Source organism: Cercospora beticola, chromosome 1, assembly GCF_033473495.1.
Source record: "Cercospora beticola chromosome 1, complete sequence".
Taxonomy (NCBI): domain Eukaryota; kingdom Fungi; phylum Ascomycota; class Dothideomycetes; order Mycosphaerellales; family Mycosphaerellaceae; genus Cercospora; species Cercospora beticola.
Window position 1 is genome coordinate 4,337,768 of NC_088935.1, and position 20,711 is coordinate 4,358,478.

At 52.6% G+C, this 20,711-nt stretch overlaps 10 protein-coding genes across 10 annotated transcripts; 5 read left to right on the forward strand and 5 right to left on the reverse strand.

Moving 5' to 3' along the window:
• Positions 1–128: 128 nt before the first annotated feature.
• Positions 129–389, reverse strand: RHO25_001732 (uncharacterized protein; the record flags this gene model as incomplete). Its single annotated transcript, XM_023594337.2, has 1 exon — positions 129–389. One exon carries the CDS (start codon positions 387–389, stop codon positions 129–131), a length of 261 nt encoding a protein of 86 aa, XP_023458835.1.
• Positions 390–640: 251 nt separating this feature from the next.
• RHO25_001733 (uncharacterized protein) lies at positions 641–1,787 on the forward strand (the record flags this gene model as incomplete). Its single annotated transcript, XM_023594338.2, has 3 exons — positions 641–673; positions 725–1,488; positions 1,559–1,787. The coding sequence occupies 3 exons, from the start codon at positions 641–643 to the stop codon at positions 1,785–1,787; spliced, it is 1,026 nt and encodes a 341-aa protein (XP_023458834.1).
• Positions 1,788–2,862: 1,075 nt separating this feature from the next.
• On the forward strand, positions 2,863–4,033 carry RHO25_001734 (uncharacterized protein; the record flags this gene model as incomplete). Its single annotated transcript, XM_023594339.2, has 8 exons — positions 2,863–2,926; positions 2,972–3,076; positions 3,164–3,208; positions 3,265–3,323; positions 3,382–3,483; positions 3,547–3,644; positions 3,710–3,814; positions 3,862–4,033. The coding sequence occupies 8 exons, from the start codon at positions 2,863–2,865 to the stop codon at positions 4,031–4,033; spliced, it is 750 nt and encodes a 249-aa protein (XP_023460103.1).
• A 1,220-nt stretch (positions 4,034–5,253) lies between these two features.
• On the forward strand, positions 5,254–7,449 carry RHO25_001735 (uncharacterized protein; the record flags this gene model as incomplete). Its single annotated transcript, XM_023594340.2, has 2 exons — positions 5,254–5,463; positions 5,515–7,449. The coding sequence occupies 2 exons, from the start codon at positions 5,254–5,256 to the stop codon at positions 7,447–7,449; spliced, it is 2,145 nt and encodes a 714-aa protein (XP_023460104.1).
• Positions 7,450–8,259: 810 nt separating this feature from the next.
• On the forward strand, positions 8,260–9,273 carry RHO25_001736 (uncharacterized protein; the record flags this gene model as incomplete). The annotated part of the gene is made up of 1 exon (XM_023594341.2): positions 8,260–9,273. The coding sequence occupies one exon, from the start codon at positions 8,260–8,262 to the stop codon at positions 9,271–9,273; it is 1,014 nt and encodes a 337-aa protein (XP_023460105.2).
• A 48-nt stretch (positions 9,274–9,321) lies between these two features.
• Positions 9,322–10,052, reverse strand: RHO25_001737 (uncharacterized protein; the record flags this gene model as incomplete). Its single annotated transcript, XM_023594342.2, has 2 exons — positions 9,322–9,554; positions 9,644–10,052. 2 exons carry the CDS (start codon positions 10,050–10,052, stop codon positions 9,322–9,324), a joined length of 642 nt encoding a protein of 213 aa, XP_023460106.1.
• Positions 10,053–10,419: 367 nt separating this feature from the next.
• Positions 10,420–12,424, reverse strand: RHO25_001738 (uncharacterized protein; the record flags this gene model as incomplete). The annotated part of the gene is made up of 3 exons (XM_023594343.2): positions 10,420–11,224; positions 11,363–11,590; positions 11,646–12,424. 3 exons carry the CDS (start codon positions 12,422–12,424, stop codon positions 10,420–10,422), a joined length of 1,812 nt encoding a protein of 603 aa, XP_023460107.1.
• Positions 12,425–12,900: 476 nt separating this feature from the next.
• RHO25_001739 (uncharacterized protein) lies at positions 12,901–16,729 on the forward strand (the record flags this gene model as incomplete). Its single annotated transcript, XM_023594344.2, has 2 exons — positions 12,901–16,653; positions 16,706–16,729. 2 exons carry the CDS (start codon positions 12,901–12,903, stop codon positions 16,727–16,729), a joined length of 3,777 nt encoding a protein of 1,258 aa, XP_023458925.1.
• A 612-nt stretch (positions 16,730–17,341) lies between these two features.
• On the reverse strand, positions 17,342–18,613 carry RHO25_001740 (uncharacterized protein; the record flags this gene model as incomplete). The annotated part of the gene is made up of 1 exon (XM_023594345.2): positions 17,342–18,613. The coding sequence occupies one exon, from the start codon at positions 18,611–18,613 to the stop codon at positions 17,342–17,344; it is 1,272 nt and encodes a 423-aa protein (XP_023460108.2).
• A 256-nt stretch (positions 18,614–18,869) lies between these two features.
• RHO25_001741 (uncharacterized protein) lies at positions 18,870–20,495 on the reverse strand (the record flags this gene model as incomplete). The annotated part of the gene is made up of 2 exons (XM_023594346.2): positions 18,870–20,240; positions 20,289–20,495. 2 exons carry the CDS (start codon positions 20,493–20,495, stop codon positions 18,870–18,872), a joined length of 1,578 nt encoding a protein of 525 aa, XP_023460109.1.
• Between the last annotated feature and the right edge of the window lie 216 nt (positions 20,496–20,711).

A 20,711-nucleotide genomic window follows, 5' to 3' on the forward strand; every position in this document is an offset into this window, starting at 1 on the left:
CGCTTGTGCCGTCTGGCTCTTTCGCAATTGCTTGTTGATTGCCGCTGGTAGTACGACGCCCCGCGCATTCTGGAGCATTCTTTGTTGCTGGTCGCAATCTTCAGACTGTTGTCTTTTGTGCCGCTTCCTCAACTGCCACCATCTCTCTCCGGCGCCGGCCCAACGGGTAATACCATTTTCTCCATATACTGCATCCTGACCTTCTCCATCGGCATGCCCATTCCTATCGCCATGTAGTGCAAGAGTGGAGGGTGTCCTTGGTAGGAAGCGTAGCTGTCGCGCGCGATGTTGGACGTCCACTCGTGTTTCGTTGTGTCTGCATGTCCAGTTCCGATGTATTTGTTCTGCAGCGATTCGAGCTGCTGCTGAGTGCGCAGTTTGTCGGCCATGATGGGCTTGTGTTGGGTTGTGCTATGTGGTGATGATGGTTCATGCGCAGCGAGGTTGTGAAGAAGAAGTGAACTAATGTCTTGGCGTCATAGCGGGAACGCGTGTGAGGGGTGTGCCGGCGCGTCTTCTGGTGGAGGCCTTGTGAACGCTCTTGCGAACAAGATGATTGTTCTCACGTCGTCGAACAAGATTCAAGCAACATACACGCTCACAAGGTCTCAGAGTCGTGCCTCCAGGCCACTTTAATGCAATGCCGCTCGTGAACGGCAGGAAAAGACGTGCGGTAGGAAAACGCGACGCGTGATCCGGCTTCGATGCTGATGAATTGCAGCAGCCCGAACAAGCGGAAGAGTCGGCCTCACCATCACTGCAGCGTTCACCAGAACCTGCAACACAAAGACGCAGGACGCAAGGCCATGACGATGAAGATGGTGCCTTTGCTGGGGATCATGGACAAACACAAAATGGCAGCAACGATGAGCTGGCCAAGAAGCTCGTTCGCTTCGCCCTAGCATGTGAATATGGTCGAAGACCGATACGACGACAAGACATCAACGAGAAGGTCCTTGGATCGGCAAGTGGCCGAGGAAAGCTTTTTACTGCTGTCTGGGATCAAGCACAATACCAACTCAGGTCCGTTTTTGGCATGGAGATGGTCGAACTGTCCGCCCGGGAGAAAGTTACTTTGCAGCAGAGGAGAGCTGCTCAGAAGAAGGAAACGCAGAGCCAAACCAAGACGACGTCAGCATGGAGCTTGGCGAGCGTGTTACCTCCTGAGCTGCGAGATCCAGCAATCCTGGCGCCTGCTGCTGCGCCCACCAGTGATGCCGAAGCGCAGTACATCGGCATCTACACGACGCTAGTATCTTTGATCCTTCTCTCGGGTGGCACCCTACCAGACACCAAGATGGAGCGTTTTCTTCGCAAGCTGGGCATTGATGATCGGACAACGCTGGCCGGATATGAGAAGAACGAGCAATTGATGAAGAGACTTGAAAAAGACGGATACTTGTACAAGCTGAAAGAGAGCACAGGAACTGGCGAAGACGACACATACTTCGTGGTTGGACCAAGAGGGAGACTAGAGGTTGGTGAAGAGTAAGTCTTGTCTCACTGTATCGCATCAATGTTTTGGGATAGGAAGCTAATCGTTCGCGCGTGCTTTCAGTGGTGTGCGTGGAGTAGCACGAATGGTCATGCCACCACAAACCGACGAAGAAGAAGAAGAGCTGGACAAGAAGATCATGCGCAGCTTGGGAATCTCCGATAAGCCAGCAGGCCAAACGCAACAAGGTGAACCGGCTCCGAAAAAGCCCCGGCAGCGGAAAAATGCCGCCCCGCAGGACGAGGACGAGTCTGAAGAGAATGATGAAGACGATGAGGAACACGAAGGATGACATCCCCACAGTTTTGCATCCCTCTGGATTGCAGCATCAACCGCTTTCGGACTGCAGGATCGTGCTATGCAGTGGCAGCCACGGACCGGTTTCGCCTTGCAACTCTTCTGGCCCATCTACTCAGGATGCTAATTAGCACTTCTGGGCCAATTTGAGGGCTAAGACTCCACTTTTCAGGCCAGCGGTCCTCTTGTCCACCCGATGACAGACCAATTTGTAAATCGGCGAGCACGCGGCAAGATGTGAAAACACGATACATACGATCCAGACGCTTAGAGAGACTTAGACTCGAAGTGGCGTACCCGAAGCGCTAAACACACGCCTGGAAAGGTCTTGCAAATGCCCACTGCGTCTACTCAAAGAGATCAATTAGCCCTCACAATGTCCGTGGGCTTTGGGAGGTCAATATGGTCAAATTAGCTTCTCGCGTCAAAGAAGTGGCTGAGCGGAAAATCCCAGGCTGTTGGTGGAGACATGCATGTCCGCTGTCCCTCGTATCCCATGCAGCTAACCCCGGCCATATGTCTTGGCAAAGCTGTATGCTTACTGAATGCTGATGCAGCAGCCACTAAAGACCAACTGCAATAACCTCCGATGCACGGCGCTCCGAAGACCATTCATCATTCCGACTGCGATGCATTACTACACATCGACTAATAGATCGAAATGTTTTGCACAATCCCCACAGGCACACTGGTCTAGTTGCTCGGGGTGGACTTCGGTCAGCTCTGCTACCAATAGCTGAGCATTGTCGTGCTACGCGACAGGCTGTCAAATGAATTTTCAAGCTCGTATGCAATGCGATGCAATGCGCTGGACGTAGCTTGGACAGCATCGGCGTCCGCCACCTTCTGCCAGGCTCTTGCGCCCAAACCCACCACTCGCGAAACATCGAGGATGGCAATGCGATCCACAATCTACTGGCCGGACACGTACAGCCGCATTCAAGATGGAGAGCCGCTCGGGCGTACAGAGACACAAGACGCATATATAACGTGAAGCTGATTCCCAGCAATATCATTCATTCTCTACATTCGAGTCAATCACCATCAGCCTCAAACCAACAATCGCCAACATGAAATTCACTTTCTCCTCGATCATGGCTGTTGCCAGCCTTGCGGCACAATCGTTCGCGGATTGTGAGTTGATCGCCTGTTATCGGACTCACAGCTGACGGAGCCCAGCTGTCCCCTTCGAACGTCTCAACAAGTCCGATGCCCTGCTCTTGATTCTGGATTTGCAAGTTGGACTTTACAGCCTCGCAAGAGATTTCGATCCTACGCTTTATTGTACGTACAGTCGTTGGAAGGCTTCTTCGAATCACGACAGATCTGTTCAGAAACATCTCGGTCACTTTCACTGACTGCTTCTGGTAGACAACTCCATGATCGCGCACGCTGCAATCGGCGAGATCTTCCCAGGTAAGAACTACGACGAGCATGTCATTCGCCTATCGCAGGTATTAATGTTATCCCAGAGCTCCCTGTCATCATGACAACTTCCGCTCAGACTGGTCCGAACGGCCCCCTCCCAAAGGTATGCATCGTCGTCACAATAACAACACGTCTGCCTCGTTCTGACTGTGCTTTATCAGGCCATCTTGGACATGTATCCTAACCGAACTCTTGTGCCGCTTGTGCAGAGACAAGGCGAGGTCAATGCGTGGGACAACGAAGAGTTCAGAGACGCTATCAGGGTATCACTTACTGCACCTGCATTCCACCAGCGCTATCCTTGGACTAACCTTGTATCATTGTAGGCTGCGAACAAAAGCCAGATCATAGTTGGCGGGATCGTCACGGACGTTTGCACGACCTTCCTGGCACTCTCGCTGCGTGAAGAAGGATACTCCGTCTGGTAGGCAATCCTCCCAGTCACAGTGTGGCTTATACGTTCTTAGGCATATACTGACTCTGAAAAAGGGCGAACGTTGAAGCCTCTGGAACCACAACTTCTCTCATCAGAGATGTTTCGAACGACCGAATGGCCCAAGCCGGTGTCCAGATCGTCAGCCTGTTCAGCATTGTGTAAGTGAATCCAAGACCATCGAATTCTCGCCCGCTGACCTCTTCAGGTGTGATCTCATGCGAGATTGGCGCAACACTCCAGGTGCTGAGACGATCATTCCTTGGTTGCAGAAGTACTATCCCGTCTATGGCACTTTGGCCCAGTCTCATGGAGGTGCCATCCAGAACGGAACTATCATTCCTGGTGAAGCACCACTCTTGCCTGCAAGCTATGAGTAGTGGAATAGGGCTAGCACCAGCAATGCGAGTAATGCAGAACGATCGATGATAGATCTGGTCAAGCACAGCCTATCTCATCGCCTGCTGCATTACCACGGCATTGCTTGGTGGGTGGAGGGCACGGCGTACACTGGGTTCAGCCCTCTATCGCGCGCAGCACGATCGCATGGCACATGTTGATAGTCGGAAAGTTGAGGCTGTAGCTGCTTCGTCACTTAGGCAAATAGTTCTGCAAGGTAGCGATACTGCATCAATTCGTTACAACTCGAAAAGCAGTCGTGTTTGCTATCTCTATTGCAAGCTTCGCAACTCGTCACATATATCTATTCCGTTCCTCCAGTAATTCTGACCACGAGCAAGGATGTTTAATTGGTGTGCCTAACGTGTTTGATAAGCATGTGCATCAGATAGGCATGTGCATCAACCCAAAATGCAGCTAAAATGAGCGTTTTTGAAATGCGATTTCTCGACAACGCAAAGAGATATAGCCTTAGTACCTTTACTATAGCTTTTAGAGCATCCGATTATAGGAATATCTAAGTCTAGGACTTGCTATAGTACTGCAGCGTTCAGAAACTAGATATTAGCCTTAAGAAAGTCGTAGGACTACGATCTCTAGATAACTACGGATGCGAGCTATACATTTGACCTACAATTCTAATTCTAGGACTCCTTTTAACTTCCTCGAACCAGAGGATAAGGCTGTATCTCTTTGCGTTGTCGAGAAATCGCATTTCAAAAACGCTTATTTTGGCTGCATTTTGGGTTGATGCACATGCCTATCTGATGCACATGCTTATCAAACACGTTAGGCAGTAAACCATTCTACTCGAAACGGCAAGAGTGACACGACGTGGCTTTCTAGCTCAGGCAAGAGCCAGTGAAACTAGCGCACTTCACCTATTGATTGACACACTTGACCTAACATCAACAACATTTTCATTCACAAATGCCCACTGGCGGATCCGTCAGTTTCGATCAGTTTCGTTTGCTCCTCGATTGCCCGAGTTGTTGCGCTCAGTAATTGAGCGGCCCCTGCTGAACGCGAGATCCCTGCTGCACAAGCGAGCGACAGCTCATCAGTCGCGACACTGCAACTTTGAACTTCAACCCCAACCACAACTTGGCTCGACAAACAGAACAGGCGACAACGACGTATCGACGCATTCGCGCTGCCACCTTCGACGCATCCGCGCCGGCGCAACTGATTGATCACTGCCATGGCGGACCCTTCGCTGCCGCCTTCCAATGCGGCGACAGGCAACGGAGCTCCAAATGCTCACTGTCAGCTCGCTCGACTTCCAGAAGAACTGATTTCCAACATTTCGCTTCGTTTGCAGTCTGACGACGTGTTCGCGCTGCGACAGACCTGCGTTGATATCGAACGTAAAACCCTTCATGAGTGGGCCAAGGAATATTTCGCCCAAAAAGTATCATGTTCGCCAAAGGCTGAATCGACACGAGCTGACCACCACTTGTAGTGCTTTATGTTCACGACCGAGTCACTGAAAGTTCTCGTCAACATCGCCAATAGCGTCAAACTCCGCGGTTATCTGCACGATGTCTACTTCATTACGGCGCTCGTCAAAGAGCGACCAAAACACTGCCCACATTCTTGCCTAGGTCACTGCTGGCATCCAGGCGTGAGGCAACGCGAGGCCTTCATCCTTTACTCGCGCGACCAGCAGATGCTTAGACGGACCAAAGGCTTCAAAGCGTCCTTGGTTGAGGCATTCAGCAAACTGCCGCGCATGAAGCACCTCGCTTTGGTCGACAACACCTCAGACGTGCCACTGACTGCCGAAATACGAGGGCTGAGCAAATTTCATCGGACGACCGGCACAACTCCTCATTACGGGCCTTCAGATGCAGCCACGCAACAGGCGCTGACTGAGCATTTCGAGTGGCTGTCCCTGTGTTGGAAGGGTTTGCTTGTGGCTGTCGCTGACAGCGGCATTCGATCGCTGAAGGTGGTGGAGACGAGAACACGCAGCCACCTCCACGGACTCTCGCCGACTGAAGATCTGAAGTTCAAGCCGAACACACTCGAGAAGCTCAGAACCGCATTCGCCGAGCTTGAAGATTTCAGAGTTCAGTTCCGGAGCTACGATCTCCGCAAAGGACATGACGACGATATCCAAGGTGCACGCACGGCTCTTGTCAATTTCACACCTTTGCTTTCGAGTGTCGTCAACTACAGATGGAGTTTTGATCTCGCCGATCCAACTGGCCTCATGTGCAAGTCACTGGCTAGTGCATTGGATCTTACCAAAATCAAGAAGATCAAGCTCGACAGTATTGTGATCGATGGCAAGACTATGGCCACCATCATTGCAGGCATGTGCAACGTTGAGAAGCTCATGCTTCACGCGATCGATCTCAGCTCAGGCAACTGGGTCACAATCCTCAAGGTCATCAAGCAGCTGCCAAAGCTGCAGCACCTGCACCTAGAATACCTACAACAGACTGCGCGAAAGGTTTACTTCTTGAAACAATTGGACGAAGTCATGCTTGCAGACGAAGCAGCTTGGGGACCTATGCCGGAAATGCATGTCGATCCAGAGGACGAGTGGACTGAAGAAGAAGACAGCGACGATGAGCTTCCCGACCTCATTCCCGAAAATGAGGTTGATTTGCCGCAGTCACACGAGGTCAGACCTGCCACTGCGGACGCGCTCCAGCCTGCAAGTACCACACAGACGGTACCCGCGAAGAAATGCAGCATGTACGAAGACAAAGACCACAAGGCACCAGGGCAAGAGCGAATGCCAGAGAGGGGGTATTTCATCTGTCTCCCATCTCTTGAAGATATCAATGAGCAGCTGCCACGTTTCATCGAGGAGTTCAATCTAGGTCAAGACATTCACGACGACGCAGGTGGTCTGAACGGCCTCAATGGCCTTTTTGCTGCGCTTGGTGGTGGGCCAGTCGGAGGCGCACATGGCGGAATCGTGTTGCCAGTTCCAATGGGACCGCCGCCGCCTGGTGGGCCACCACCTCCCGCGGGACCGCCTCCAGCTACTGGTAATGCCCCGCAGGCGGCACAAGCTGCACCAGGTGGGCCAGCGGGACAGGGTGGACAACCCGGACAAGCTGGGCAACAGCAGCATGGTTTAAATCCACTGACAGCAACGCTGAACCAGATACTTGCCGGAGGACCGCTGCCACCTGGTCATCACCACCACACCTTCACGTTCCCCGTGCCTGTATTCGGTCCTCCTGCGCCAAACACGAATGCAACTCCTGGCCAACCTGGGGTGAACGCACAAGCTGCGGCCACTAATACAACACCAACGCCGGTGATACCGTCGACATCCACGGCCGCTACAACATCAGAGCAAGACTCTGCGTTTGCCGCTTTCGACGACGAAGACGATGAGGAATCGGATGACGACTGGACTGACGAAGTCGATTGAAGCCTTGATAGAAGCATCGTAAGAGAGGGGCAGGTCTGAGGGACCTCCTCGAAGCGTATGCGTTGCAAAAGATTGTGGAAAGGTCAGCAGCTCTCAGCATAATCCAGGTGCATTAGCGACTTGCTAATAAGGTCTTGCGCGCGCGGCTCCACAAGTTCATGTGCTAATAGTAAAAATTATACCCATTGAGCGTTCAGAAAATTGTGCCTTAGGCACACATCATGTCGTTGCCCACTTTCGCAAACCCCTCATCTCCTGCTTCAGCATCACATCAATCACAGACTGCGTGCATGTATGTCTGTACCCATACCCCAGACTGATGATCCGTGCATCGCGAGGTCTCGAAGCCTTTAGGTGAGTGTGTTGTGTGCACGGTACACAGCTGGCATAGCCACGATGCGCAAACCTGCAAGAGGACATGCCAGGCACCAGTTTAACACGACGTCCCGCATCCATCAGCTGGCTCATCGTGTAACACGCGGACACTGAACTCATCCTTGCTCTTAGCATTCGATCGATCACACGGAAAGCGCGAATTGTCGCAGTCCAATGTCGCTCCAATACATCTCGGACTGTTCGGGTCATGCGTTTACTTACCTAACGCACTTACTTCGGAGCATCCAGATCTCTCGACACAACTACCAGGTTGCTAGACATGGCGCGCCATCGCTGATGTGTCTGCCTGACGATATCCTCTTGCTGGTTCTTGATTATGTAGAGGAAAGCACAGGACTGGACGGCAGCTTCCCAAGCGCTACAGAAGCAGCAAGCTCTCAAGATCTTGTCAGTCTTGCAATCTGCAACAGGCGCATGCGGACTCTGGCATCACCTCTGCTGTTCGAGAAGATCTGTCTCGGCCGCAGCTGGGGTCCGGAGCATATGATCGAGTCCTTGAAAGCGCTTCGACAATCAGAAGATGCCTTAAAGGCGGCACGAGAGCTACACATAGACCTATGGCCTGAGCCAGACCGCGCTGTGCCGCCGGGATTGCTCGACGAGCTGGGCTCGCTTCTGCTAGAATGTATGGCTTCGATGAACAGGCTCACAAGGATCTCGCTATCAACAACACCATCCTGCAGTGAATCAATGCGAGAGACTTTCGAACAAGCTGGCTCCTCCTACCCGCAGGTCAAAGAACTCGTTGTTGGTTCCCACTCGGGTTGGCTGATCAGCTATTGCCCGAACGTCGAAAGAATCTTTTCGGATGACTGGTTGGTAGAATCGCTATCTGGCCATAATCCACTACCAGACTTCCTGCAAGCTGCCGGCCAAGCCACTGAACTGCGAGAGTTTTCCTGCAACGCACTCTGGGATATCGAATCAGTGCAATTAGCGTACCAACACATGCCTCAATTGCGAAGTCTGGGTATACGCGGCCGCATCAGCCCACCGCTACAAGAAATGATTACTATTCTCAGGAAGTTCCGATATCTCAGGTCCCTAGCACTACCAGAGGCTAGCATGCTAGCAGGGCTGAACATCGGAGAGTGTTCCTTCGTCAACCTAGAGGATTCTGCTGCGCAAGCGAGCGCGCTTGTGACCATCTTTGAAAAGTTGCGCCGGTTGGAAGAAGTCAGATTAGGCAGGCACTTTCGCGCATGGACTAGCAGCGAGGCGCATCGCCCAGGGAGAATCACGTTACAGTGGGAAATGAATCCTGGCTTCACTCGTCTTCAGACTTTGTCCTGCAGTCGAGCCACTATACATTGGGAGACAGATGACGCTTCCAGTTTGACTACTATCGACGATGATCTGGAAGCCATATTGTCTACGGCGGAAGATTCGGCTTCAATATTCTCGCGAGCAGATACTCTAGCATTTTAATGTGTATATGTCCAATAATACTGATGGCGGGGCTTCCAGCGCTACCAATTAGTGACCTGTGCAGTATGAACGATACGACGTCCTGAGAGCGCCTTCGGCATTTTTCTCAGCAGTCTTGACATCTGACTTGGTGCCAGCGACTATGGCAATCGGGACCAGCATGATCATGATACCGAAGAACCACAGTATGAAAACTAGGCCCACGAGCGCTGAGCTGAAAGTGAATGTCGGGTAGAGGAGGGCGAGGAAGATGGCGATATCAACCAGTGCGGCGATTGCAACTTTTTTATGCACAGTCAGTATGGTCATCGACATCCTTTGATACCTTTAAAACTGTCCCAGAAGTGCGAACCAGTTGAGAACTACTAACCTTTGGTGCTCTGCGCCATGCTCGGCTTCTTCGTCTCCTTCTCGAGATGCTTCTGAACTTGGACTTCCTTGTATAGAATCCATCCGGCCTCATCGCCAAGGATGGAGCGGAAAAGATGAGGCGATTCAGCGCGAAGCTCCTTGCCCTTGCCCATTTTCCATTTTGCAGCAATTTGCTCAGCTTCTTTGTCGTCGGCGTAGTTGCATGTAATTAGAATATCGCGAAGAAAGGCTCGGACTACGTCGGAAGTGTCGTTCTCCTCTGGCAGGGTGAGCTGGGGCCGCTGTGTTTCTTCTTGACCAGGAATTAGAGGCGCTCCGGATTCAAGCCCGTCGACAGAGTAACGCGGCAGTGTCTGCTCGCTATCTCTGGGCTTCTCGTACATGGTTGAGCCGGAAGACTGGACCATCTTGGGTGTCTTATGTCGAGAGATTGCTGAGCGTAGATCTAAGCGAGCGGTCAAATAAAGAAATTAGCGTGGTGTGGAGGGAGTATAGCGAGGTGGGGGTGAAGGCAGCACTTGTATGAGATTCGAGTGTGGCGAAGCGCACGTGAGGCTGAGTACCTGATAACCTACAATGCCTTACTTCCGACCTTGCATCAGAAGAAGTGGGCATGTGGGGCGGGCTATGATCCTTCCGTAGTTCAGCAACTTAATACTGGTAATCGATATCGCTTATACTGCCGAAGCTCCATGTAGGCTCTAATAAAGTCTGGGGGTATATCGCAGGATCGCCGCAACGCCAACAACAGCCTATATTCTCCATTCCAGATCTTTATATGTTCTTCTTGCCAGGTTGTCCATCTGCGCTCTTGTTACCATCGAGCAGCGGTATCGCGTCGATGCTCTTGTTCCTCTGATGAAGTCCATCATCAATTTCTGTGCCCGGACTGTTGTACCCTTGTGCATCGGCTGGTGGACCCAGGTCGAGCGCGCTCGATGAGCCCACTCCTCCGCCCATCTGATTGCTGCCCGTGGGGCCAGCAGGGCTAGCCATTGGGCTGAAGGCAAGCCCATCCTGTCCCGTGATATCGGGCGATTTGGACATTCGCGCGACTTCTTTCCTCAGCTGGTCCAGTTCCTTCTCCATCCTCTTTCCAAAGACCTCAATGTAGAAATTAGCTCCGTTCCAGCTTGCCCAGCTGAAGACCAGCATCATGAAGCTAGCGCTTGCCCATCGATACCAGAACCAAAAGGGACATGGCAGCATAGTCAGAAGTGCATAGCTATACTGTATGAACATGAAGACTGTCTCCTGAAGGGACTCGGGGAAAGAAAGGACGAACTTTCCGAGAAAGTTGCCTTTGTAAGATTTGCGGAGCCAAGTGAACGACGTAGGACGACCTGCGGCGATCTTTGCTCGTTTTCGTACGGTGATGAGAAAATGGTAGGACAATTGCCAGATTGCGTAAGGCAGAGTCGCCCAGATAATCATATCCTTGAGGGTGTAGTGTTCCGGTGCATCTGAAGTCGAATACTTGATTGTGTGAATGGCCGGGAATCTCTGCAGCTGCAGTTCTTGAGGTATGCAGTGGACAAGAACGTGAAGCGTTGCACAAGGCATGATGTGGATGAACAACCTAGAGAATATTGATTAGCTCATTACAGAGGGAGAAGAGGGGAGAGAATGGCGTAGTGAGGGGTAGAAGGATGTAAAATTGTGCATACGTCGTCGTCTAGGCGGCGGTCAGTACGTGGTTCCCTTGTGGAGAACTTACGAGGTTACTTTGTCCAGGCTGTGAAAGACCAGACTATTCCTCCACATGGCGATCGCAACTGCATTATTGCCAAATGCCAGACAAAAAGTGCTGATCAGAAGGCGCTTTGACTGCGGGAAGAACCAGATGGACAGGATCAAGAGCATATTGACAAAGTAGCAAAGATCGGCAAGGAAGTAGTGGAAGCCAATCTTGTGGTACTTGTACCATCGTATGGGCATGAAGTAGCTGCGCAGCGTCAGTTCGATGGACGGCGGTGACAGCAGGGAGGGTTGCAACTTACACCAACTGGGCAGTGTACCAGTAGTGGAAGTACTCGGGTAAAGCACCTATGAGGTAGCCCGATATGAAGATATTCAGCACCGCAGTGACGAAGGATATCTTCTCCAGCAGGGATACCGTCTTGTTGTCGTGCCATCTTTTGTTGAGACGTTCGACCGACGCTTTCATACGTCTCCGATATTTGTCCAATTGTTCCTCTGGAACAGGCACCCTCTTGCGCCATTCGTCCACGACGACATTCTTGCTGGATAGGGCGCGGCGGGTCAGCTTCTGCCTCTGTCTACGCAACTTCTCAGCGTTGTCGTGGATGACGTTCTGCATGCGCTCGAGGCGTTGCGGTAATGCCAAGTTCTCCAGAATGTCGAACATGCTCAGGCGGTCCACACTGGGGTATTCGGGGTCAAAGTCGAAGCCACCATAATCAGCCTCTGAACTGCTCGTTCGCGACAGCCCTGGCGTGCCAGGCGTACTGGCTCCGCTTGGCGAGCCGCCTCCAGCGGTCAGATAGTCTTCAGCCTGTGGGCGAAGTGAGTCGCTGCTTGACCGCCCTGCAGCATCTTCGGCGGGAGGTTTGAGGTCCGCCATCTTTGCGGCCGCCGTTTCATCTGTTTCCTGCGTCATATCGAACGCGGCGGCTCGGTGCGTCGTCCTCTTCGGAGTCGTGATATCGTCCAGCCGGTCGTAGGCTTCCAGCTCGTCCTCGGGGATGATGTCGAGGTAGCTGCTGCGATGTCCTGCGTAGTAAGGCCTGCGCAACTCAGAGTGGTAGGTAATGGGCATGCCCCCAACGACACCGCCCCAGCAACAGGCTGCCCTCAGGCAATATGGTCTCCCGGTGCAAATCGGTCAGCACAGCGACAATTGCTTACGAGACGACGCGGGTTGTCGGGCGGAGTACACTGCGAGCGAGCACGCAAGCACGCGCAGTCGCAGGCTGACCGTGTCGCGCACCAGGCGAGTCGGCAGAGGAGCAAATGGGCGGGCGTGTTTGGTGCCCGTGTCGACGTCGACCGCCCGTACGTCACCGTCTGGAGAAAGCTGTCTCACCCTGGCAGCGCCAAGGCTACGCGTGAAGAGAGCGCGTCTCGTGTTTGCCCGCCGGACCCTGTGCTCGCGACACGACCTACCACACCACCACGCCGCCGTCTATACAGCCAACACCACCGCGTCGGGGCGTGCGCCGGACGTGACCCGCGCGTGACGAAAGCGCAGTCGATTTCGCCGTCTTCGCGCATCCTCCCGATCCGACACTCGCCATGGGCAAGCTTCTCGCCTTGGAGTTGTACAACTTCAAGTCCTACCGCGGCCACCATGTCATGCAATTCGGCGACAGCTACTTCACCTCCATCATTGGACCTAATGGATCCGGCAAGTCCAATTCCATGGACGCCATCTCCTTCGTGCTTGGCATCAAGTCGACTCATCTGCGTTCCACCCATCTGAAGGATCTGGTGTATCGCGGTCGTGTAATGAAGAACTCCAAGATCAACGCAGATGGCACGGTGGCTGAGGAGGGCACGAATGGCGTCGCGTCAGATGAGGAGGACGAGGCCGACCAGCCGCGAAGCCAGCGCAACGATCCACAAACGGCGTGGGTAATGGCTGTGTACGAGGATGATGCGGGCGAAGTCCAGAAATGGAAGCGCAGCATTACTGCCGGCGGACAGTCTGAGTACCGCATCAATGACAAGTCGGTCACGGCGAAAAATTACAATGAAGCCCTCGAGGCCGAGAATATCTTGATCAAAGCTCGCAACTTTCTCGTGTTTCAAGGTGACGTGGAAGCGATAGCATCGCAGTCTCCGAAGGACCTGACTCGGTTGATCGAGCAAATCAGTGGATCGCTGGAGTACAAAGCTCCGTACGAGGCACTGAAGGAGGAGAAGGAAGCGGCCGAGGCGGAATCAGGGCTGAAGAACGAATCGCGTCGTACGATCAATGGCGAGATCAAAGAATACCAGAAACAGAAGGCGGAGCTTGACAAGTATGAGCAAACCAGAGATGAACGCGATCAAGCTGTTGTGACACATGTCCTCTGGAAGTTGTTCCATTTTCAGCGCGCGATCGAGTACAGCACTGCCGAGATCAAAAAGCACCAAGCTGAGCTGAAAGAGTTTCGCCGCAATGTGAGGCAGTTCGAGGGCAAGCTAGAGGCCGCAAGATCAGAGCAAGCCAAGGTTGGGCGCGAAGTTGGCAAGTGCGAGCGCGACATCAAGCGTCGGCAGAAAGATGCCGAGGAGCAAGAGCAGAAGCTGGTTCCAGTGGACGAGAAGCTCTCGATATACAGCAGGAACATTCAAAAGTTCCAGACGAGGATCGATGAGATCACGCAGGACCGAGACCAGCAGCAGGCGTCTGCTGAGAAGATGCAAAAAGAGCTTGCCGTGGTACAGAAAGCGCAGAAGCGATGGGAGGACCAGTGGCATGCTGAGCAGCAGAAAGCCGGGCGTGCACTCAGTCCGCAGGACTTACAAGAACTCGAGCGGCTCAAGAAAGAGGTCTACAAGCGGACGGGCAGTGTTCAAAACAAGATTGAGAACATTATACGCCAACTGAAGACTGACGAAGAAACTGCAAATTCGCTGAAGTCCAAAGTGGACAGCACTGCAGCACTTATCGCTAATCTTCGAGAGGACATTGCGGAGCTGCAACAGCACCGCAGTGACACGAACCAAAAGATGAAGTCCACGAGCAAGGAGATTGCGGAGAAGAAAAAGGCTATCAACATGCTGATCAGCGACCGCGATCGAACTGAGCAGAAGAGACGAGAGCTGGACGAGAAGCTGCAACAAGTGCTCAGCAGGTATGCTGAAGCACAGGGTTATCAACGAGAGACCAGGAAAGAAGCCGATCAGCGAGCCATGGTTGCAGAAATCCGACGAATCTACCCGGGAGTCAAAGGACAGCTTGGTCAATTGGTTCGGCCGAAGCAGAAGAAGTACGAGACGGCAGTGTCCACGGTGCTAGGTCGACATTTTGATGCGATCATTGTCGACTCCGAGAAGACGGCGCGCGAATGCATTCAATACCTCAAGGAACAGCATCGAGGGCAAGCGACGTTCATTCCACTCGATACGATCATTCACAAACAAGCCAATGCGAATCTGCGCGGCATGCATCCTGGTATGAGGTTGGCGATCGACACCATCGATTTCGACACAAATTTGGAGCGAGCACTGAGCTTTGCATGCGGCAATGCAATCGTGACCGATACCATTGCCATCGCCAAAGAACTGGTGTACAAGCGCGGTGTGGACGCCAAAGCTGTCACCCAGGACGGCACAGTCATCCACAAGGGTGGCAACATGACCGGTGGTGACGGACCTGGTGGCAACAAGCGACGATTCGACGATGCTGAGATCTCGAACTTGGAACAGCTGATCGCCAAGTTCAGAGGCGACCTCGACGCGCTGCCCAAAGGGCATAAGCGTCAAGCAGAAGAAGAGCAGCTTGGTACGGAGCTTGCACGCCTAGATACCAAACAGAAGTACGCACAAGAGGAGCTAAAGACACTCGATCGAAACATTGAAAGCAAGTCGAAGGAATTACAACATCTCGAATCTCAGCTCGAAGAACTCCAGCCAAAATATCAGGAACAAGCAGAAGGCGTTGTCACCTTGCGTGCGTCCTTAGGCGAGCAAGAGGAAACAGTGGCCGATGTCGAAGACGAGATATTCGCAAACTTCTGCCAGCGCACTGGCTACGAGAACATCCGAGAGTACGAGAAGCAGAATGGCGCGCTTCAAGAAGAGGCTCGCCAGAAAGAACTCGAATTCAAGAAGCAGACTTCGAGGCTCGAGAACCAACTTGTTTTCGAAAAACAGAGACTCCAATCGGCCGAGGCCCGACTGCAGTCGGCAGAGGCCGCCGCAAAGCGTGACAAAGATCAGCTCGCATTGCTGCAGGGGAAGAAAGATGAGATCGCTGCTGAGCTCGCTCAGATCAACGAGGACATCGAGGAGCTGGAAGCACAGCTTGGTGAGCTGAAGAAGTCGTTCGATGAGCGTGGCGAGAAGGTTCAGGAGGCTCGGCGCGAACTACAGAAACGAAGCAAAGGTCAAGAAAAGACCTTGAAAGAGATTTCTGAGCTCGACGCGGACGTGCAGAAAGCCGCCAGTGGTCGCTATAGTCTGCTGCGAACATGCAAAGTCGAGAACATCAAGGTTCCGTTGGAGCGGGATAGTCGCAAGATTGATGCTCTTCCACTGGAAGCCGAGAGTCTCGACGATGACGACGACATGGACGTTGACGAAGACGAGGGTGCTGCCACCACCAGATACAAGGACTACGGCATACAGATCGACTTCACGCAGCTCGACGACGACCTTCAGGAAGATGGCAGCGACGACTGCGAAGCCCAACTCTCGGAGAAAATCAATAATCTTTCATCCGCTCTGGACAAGATGGCGCCGAACATGCGCTCAGCAGATCGTCTCGAAGCGACGAGTACACGCCTCAATGCAGTGCAGAAAGACTTTGAAGATGCGAAGAAGGCCTCTGTTACGGCAGTGAAGAAGTTCAACGAAGTGCGCAAAAAGCGCAGTGACCTGTTCAACAAAGCTTTCCAGCACATCTCCGAGCAAATCGGTTCCGTCTACCGCGAACTTACCAAGACTCCATCTTTCCCACTTGGTGGTTCGGCCTCTCTGGACGTAGAGGATGAAGAAGAGCCGTATCTCACTGGTGTCAAATATCACGCTATGCCACCTCTCAAGCGATTCAGAGATATGGAGCACTTATCTGGAGGTGAAAAGACGATGGCGGCCCTGGCATTACTTTTCGCAGTCCACACATATGCTCCCTCACCCTTCTTCGTACTCGACGAGGTGGATGCTGCGCTGGACCACGCAAACACGACGCAGCTTGCACAATATGTGCGAGAGCATGCCGGGCCGGGAATGCAGTTCGTTGTCATTTCGCTCAAAACTGGACTTTTCCAAAACAGTGAAACTTTGGTCGGTATCATGAGAGACCAGAGCAAGAATAGCTCGCGGCCTTTGACACTTGACGTAAGTCTCTTGATTCTCTCACGCTTTAACGACTTTGCTAACGCCTTTCCAGCTTCGCAAATATCAGGTAGCCTGATCCACTCTCTCAAAGACGTATGAGAACGGATTCTCTGCAGAAATAACAAGCAATCCTGCGAATCGGACCTTCGTGCAGACCCAGTGATGCCCCAGCTTCCGGCTTGCTGGTGCCGAGCGATAGCGACAGAAAGCGGTGGCCGGGCTCTGGATGCGAGGTGAAGGTGCAGGATGAAATATCTGCGCAAGTCGCGTGGTCCTGAGCTGGACTCCGTCAGTACGATGAATCATGTGCTGCGTGTGGTTGACGCAGGTAGATGTAAGAAGACGGCGATTTCGCGAATAGTGGCGAAGTCATCATTTTCGGTAACGAGAGCTGGATGCTTCGTCCAACGTAATGATCAATGTTGAAGTGAGCCGATGCGATGATTCTATTCTTCAACGAACTTGTGCCTGTAATCAAAAGAATGAGGACCCGATGCTGAATTCATTTTATGCACTTTTCCATTCTTTGCCATTGGGTGTAGACACGTTGGAACTCCACCCACATCAAAGAGTTACGATGCCTGGGGTCACGCGATCTGTTCAAGGGCAAGACAGTGTGTCTTACATTGTTTAGCTCAAACGAACTACAATTTTGGCCGCGCGGATGCTCCCTGATCCAACGAGCTAATTACTTCGGTGGTAGGATCCTGCCTCTGCATTCTCCAAAGCCTAGTTGCACCTTGCCTTCCGCGTTCTCGCACCATCCTTCTAGTATGATCTCGTCTCCGTCCTCGATATAGCCGTCCTCGTAAGCCGACGAAGCTATCTTTGGTGGCATGACGCTGGTCTTCGTCCTTTCGGCCTCGTATAGGCAACCAAGCTCAGCCATTTCACCTTGCTCATTCCGACCAGAACCTGATATCGTTCCAGTTCCAATGAGATCGCCAGTCTGCATACCACAGCCGCTGGCGGCGTGATGAACGAGCTGTTGATATGGAGTCCAATACAAATACTTCAAGTTACTCGTGCTGAGAACCTGCGTCTCGCCATTTCGCACAAGCTTGACTCTCAATTTAATGTCAAGTGCGCCATCGTCCTTACCGGCCCAGGTCAGATGAGGAAAAGGCGGCGGATCCTGAACAAGATGTGGTGTTGTCCCAAAAGGCTCCAGAGCTTCCAATGGCACTATCCAATTCGATATACTCGTTCCGAAGCCTTTCGAATGAAAAGGACCGAGAGGTCGCATCTCAAAAAGTTGATGATCCCTCGCGCTCCAATCATTTAGCAGGACAAAACCAAAAATGTGCTCCTTTACGTTTTCGATTGCCAAGGTCTCGCCGAAGGGTACCGGTTTGCTGACATAAAAGCCCATCTCCAACTCGAAATCAAGCTTCTTAGAGGGCCCATGTACCGGCTCTGAATCAATACCATTTGACCAGGCAACATTCTTCGGACGGTGAATGTCCGCAGGTGTAGACACGATGGAGCTTACCCGGCTGTTGTAGACAGAAGGTGCGTGGAACCAGTTCTTGTAGATATTCTTGGACGTTAATTCGCCTGAGCAATTCTTGCAATGGTCGAGGCTCGTGTAGAAATCTGAAAAGCCTTTTGTCTGCATCGGCAGGTGAAGAATGGCATCTTGAAGGCGTACCAGCACTTCGGCAGGTACCCGCTGTGCCTCCAGGTCGTCCTGTAGCTGTAGACGAACTTCCTTACGAACGTCCCATGGTAGTTCAGCGAACGCATTTAAGGCGGATTGGCTGAAGATCTCCTTGAGGTTTATACCATATGCCTCTTCAATTCGCTTCAATGTGCCATTCTGAGCGTATTTGGCGAGGTCAATAGCATGATGACCAATGGCAACTGCGGTTCGGGGCTGCGGCTCGTCCGGAGTTGATAATACACCGTATGGCAGGTTGTGTATTGTGTACGGCGCCTCGTCAAGCTTAAGTTCTGTCATTGTTGTATCGTTGCTCAGAAAAATGGAGCGTCGAATGTATGGTGTCGGTGAGTACCTCGAGGCTTCCACGATCGGCCCCGCAAACCTCGGACTCCGAAGGCGGGCTTGCATAGACCAGGAAGTCCACGCAATAAGCACTCTGTGATTAGTATGCATCGCATCAAGAGACAGCTACCGCATTTGCCAAGGGTCCATATGCGAACGCCAGAGATGCTGCCAGTCGCCTGCGCGGCCAATGCGATCTTGCTTGCTTCGTTTACGCCGTCTTCCGTTTCCTCTGCCTAAAAGCACGAAGTTCCTTTAGTCCAGACATAAGTAACGGTACTGCCATTGGGCCAAGCAAAGGCACATAGACAGCGACCTTATGTTCTTCTGGGAAGTAGACCTGCGATATCATGCTTGGCGAGAAAAACGCTCCTTCGACCTGCTGTTCAGCGATACGAGCGTTGGCCAACGCACTTTGGAAACGGCCTTGTCGCAAGTCATCGCATGCCAAATCAAGTCGATTAAGTGTTTCATCAACTGAGGTGGCGACTGAGTCCGGAATAGCAATGGATGTGAGCTTGAGCGTGAGCCTGGAAAGAGCACCCAGCGTCGACGAGGCAGACTGAATAAGCGACGTTGTTCTCTCGCGGGTCAGACTGGCAATCTTCAGGGACAGAGAAGGTGGCGATTGCGGGACACCCAGGAGCGCTGTTAGCTGGTCTGCAAATATGACCATGTCCGATCGCAGGTCGTCAAGACTGAGCTCGCCTGACAATCTGCTTTGATCATTGTGAATCTGTATTCCGCCCCATTGAGGAATGATCCAACTAGTGCCAGCATCATCTTCGATAATTAGAGGACTCTTATCAGGGGCCGGGACGTAAAGCACGAAATTGATTGTTGGACCAGCTCCAATACTGGGGTTCAGTGGCCATTCAGCCGCGTTCACGAAGCCAGTGAGATCACTTGCACTCAAGATCCACGCTTTCTTGGCGTCGTCGTAAACAGGTCCGGCTATCGATGGGCTGGAGGAAGCATATAGTTGCACTTGTGTATCGATGGTGAAGTTACTGATCGATGATAGGGACTGTAGGAGAGGCGAAACATATGCTTGCAAGGCTTCGTCGACTGACCATGCCGAAGGGGTCGCGCCTGGGGTGAACAACGAGAAAGTGATATGGTAGCTCGGGGCAGCCTTGAATGCACGCGTGGTACGACTGTCCAGCCTTTGCTGTTGAAAAGGATCAAGTTGGCCGGAGACTCCGCCCTGGGCGAATTTGGTTCCTCTGAGCAGGTACTCGAGTGAGACACTTTCATCCCAGAACACCCGAGTTATCTCTTGCGCAATGAACGGCGCGACTTCGCCTATGTTGACTGGCGGTTGAAGGTCCAGCTTGACATCTAAGACCGGCTCCCATGACCGCAGCGACACCCTCGACGCCTTGTCAGATTCGAGAATGACTGTCAATGCAGAGTCGTGTGCTGTCACGTTGGAAGTAGAGACGGCGAATCGATGTAAAGGCAGCTCCTTTTGTGCATTCAGCACAGTCTCGATGTTCGCAGCAAGTGCCAAGGCTTGCTGCGATGTCATTACGCTAGGAGCTTGCAGTTGGATGTTCATCGGATACTGCAATTGGCAAGCCTGGCGGTGTCAGTTTGAGCTTCTAAGCAGTGCTCTGGCAGATCTCACAGTTCCTTCTGCCCACGCATTCATGGCCTCTAGCGGCAGCGAAGATCGGGGTATCGAAGTAGTCCATGTCCAGTGCGGAAGCCCGAAGAGCACTACGACAGCCCAGAAGGCGAGTATGACCAGACGTCGTGTCGTTATCGCACTGCGGGGCTCTGACGGCAGCTCATGGGGAACATCATCATCAGCTGCAGTCTTGTTCCCGTCCATCGTGGCCGTCGACTTGGTGGTTGTTGATGCTGAGACGCGCTTCCACGCTGCGGACGTGGCCACAGGGAGGTGAAGGGTGCTTGGCAACTGCTTCGGAGGGACTTCGGAACGGCGCGACTTCCCTTCCTTTTGCACATGCGCCTAGCCACACAACACAATGCCGCTCACCTTGTTGACACACCATGTCGGTCAATAAGACTGGTGACAGTCACACAG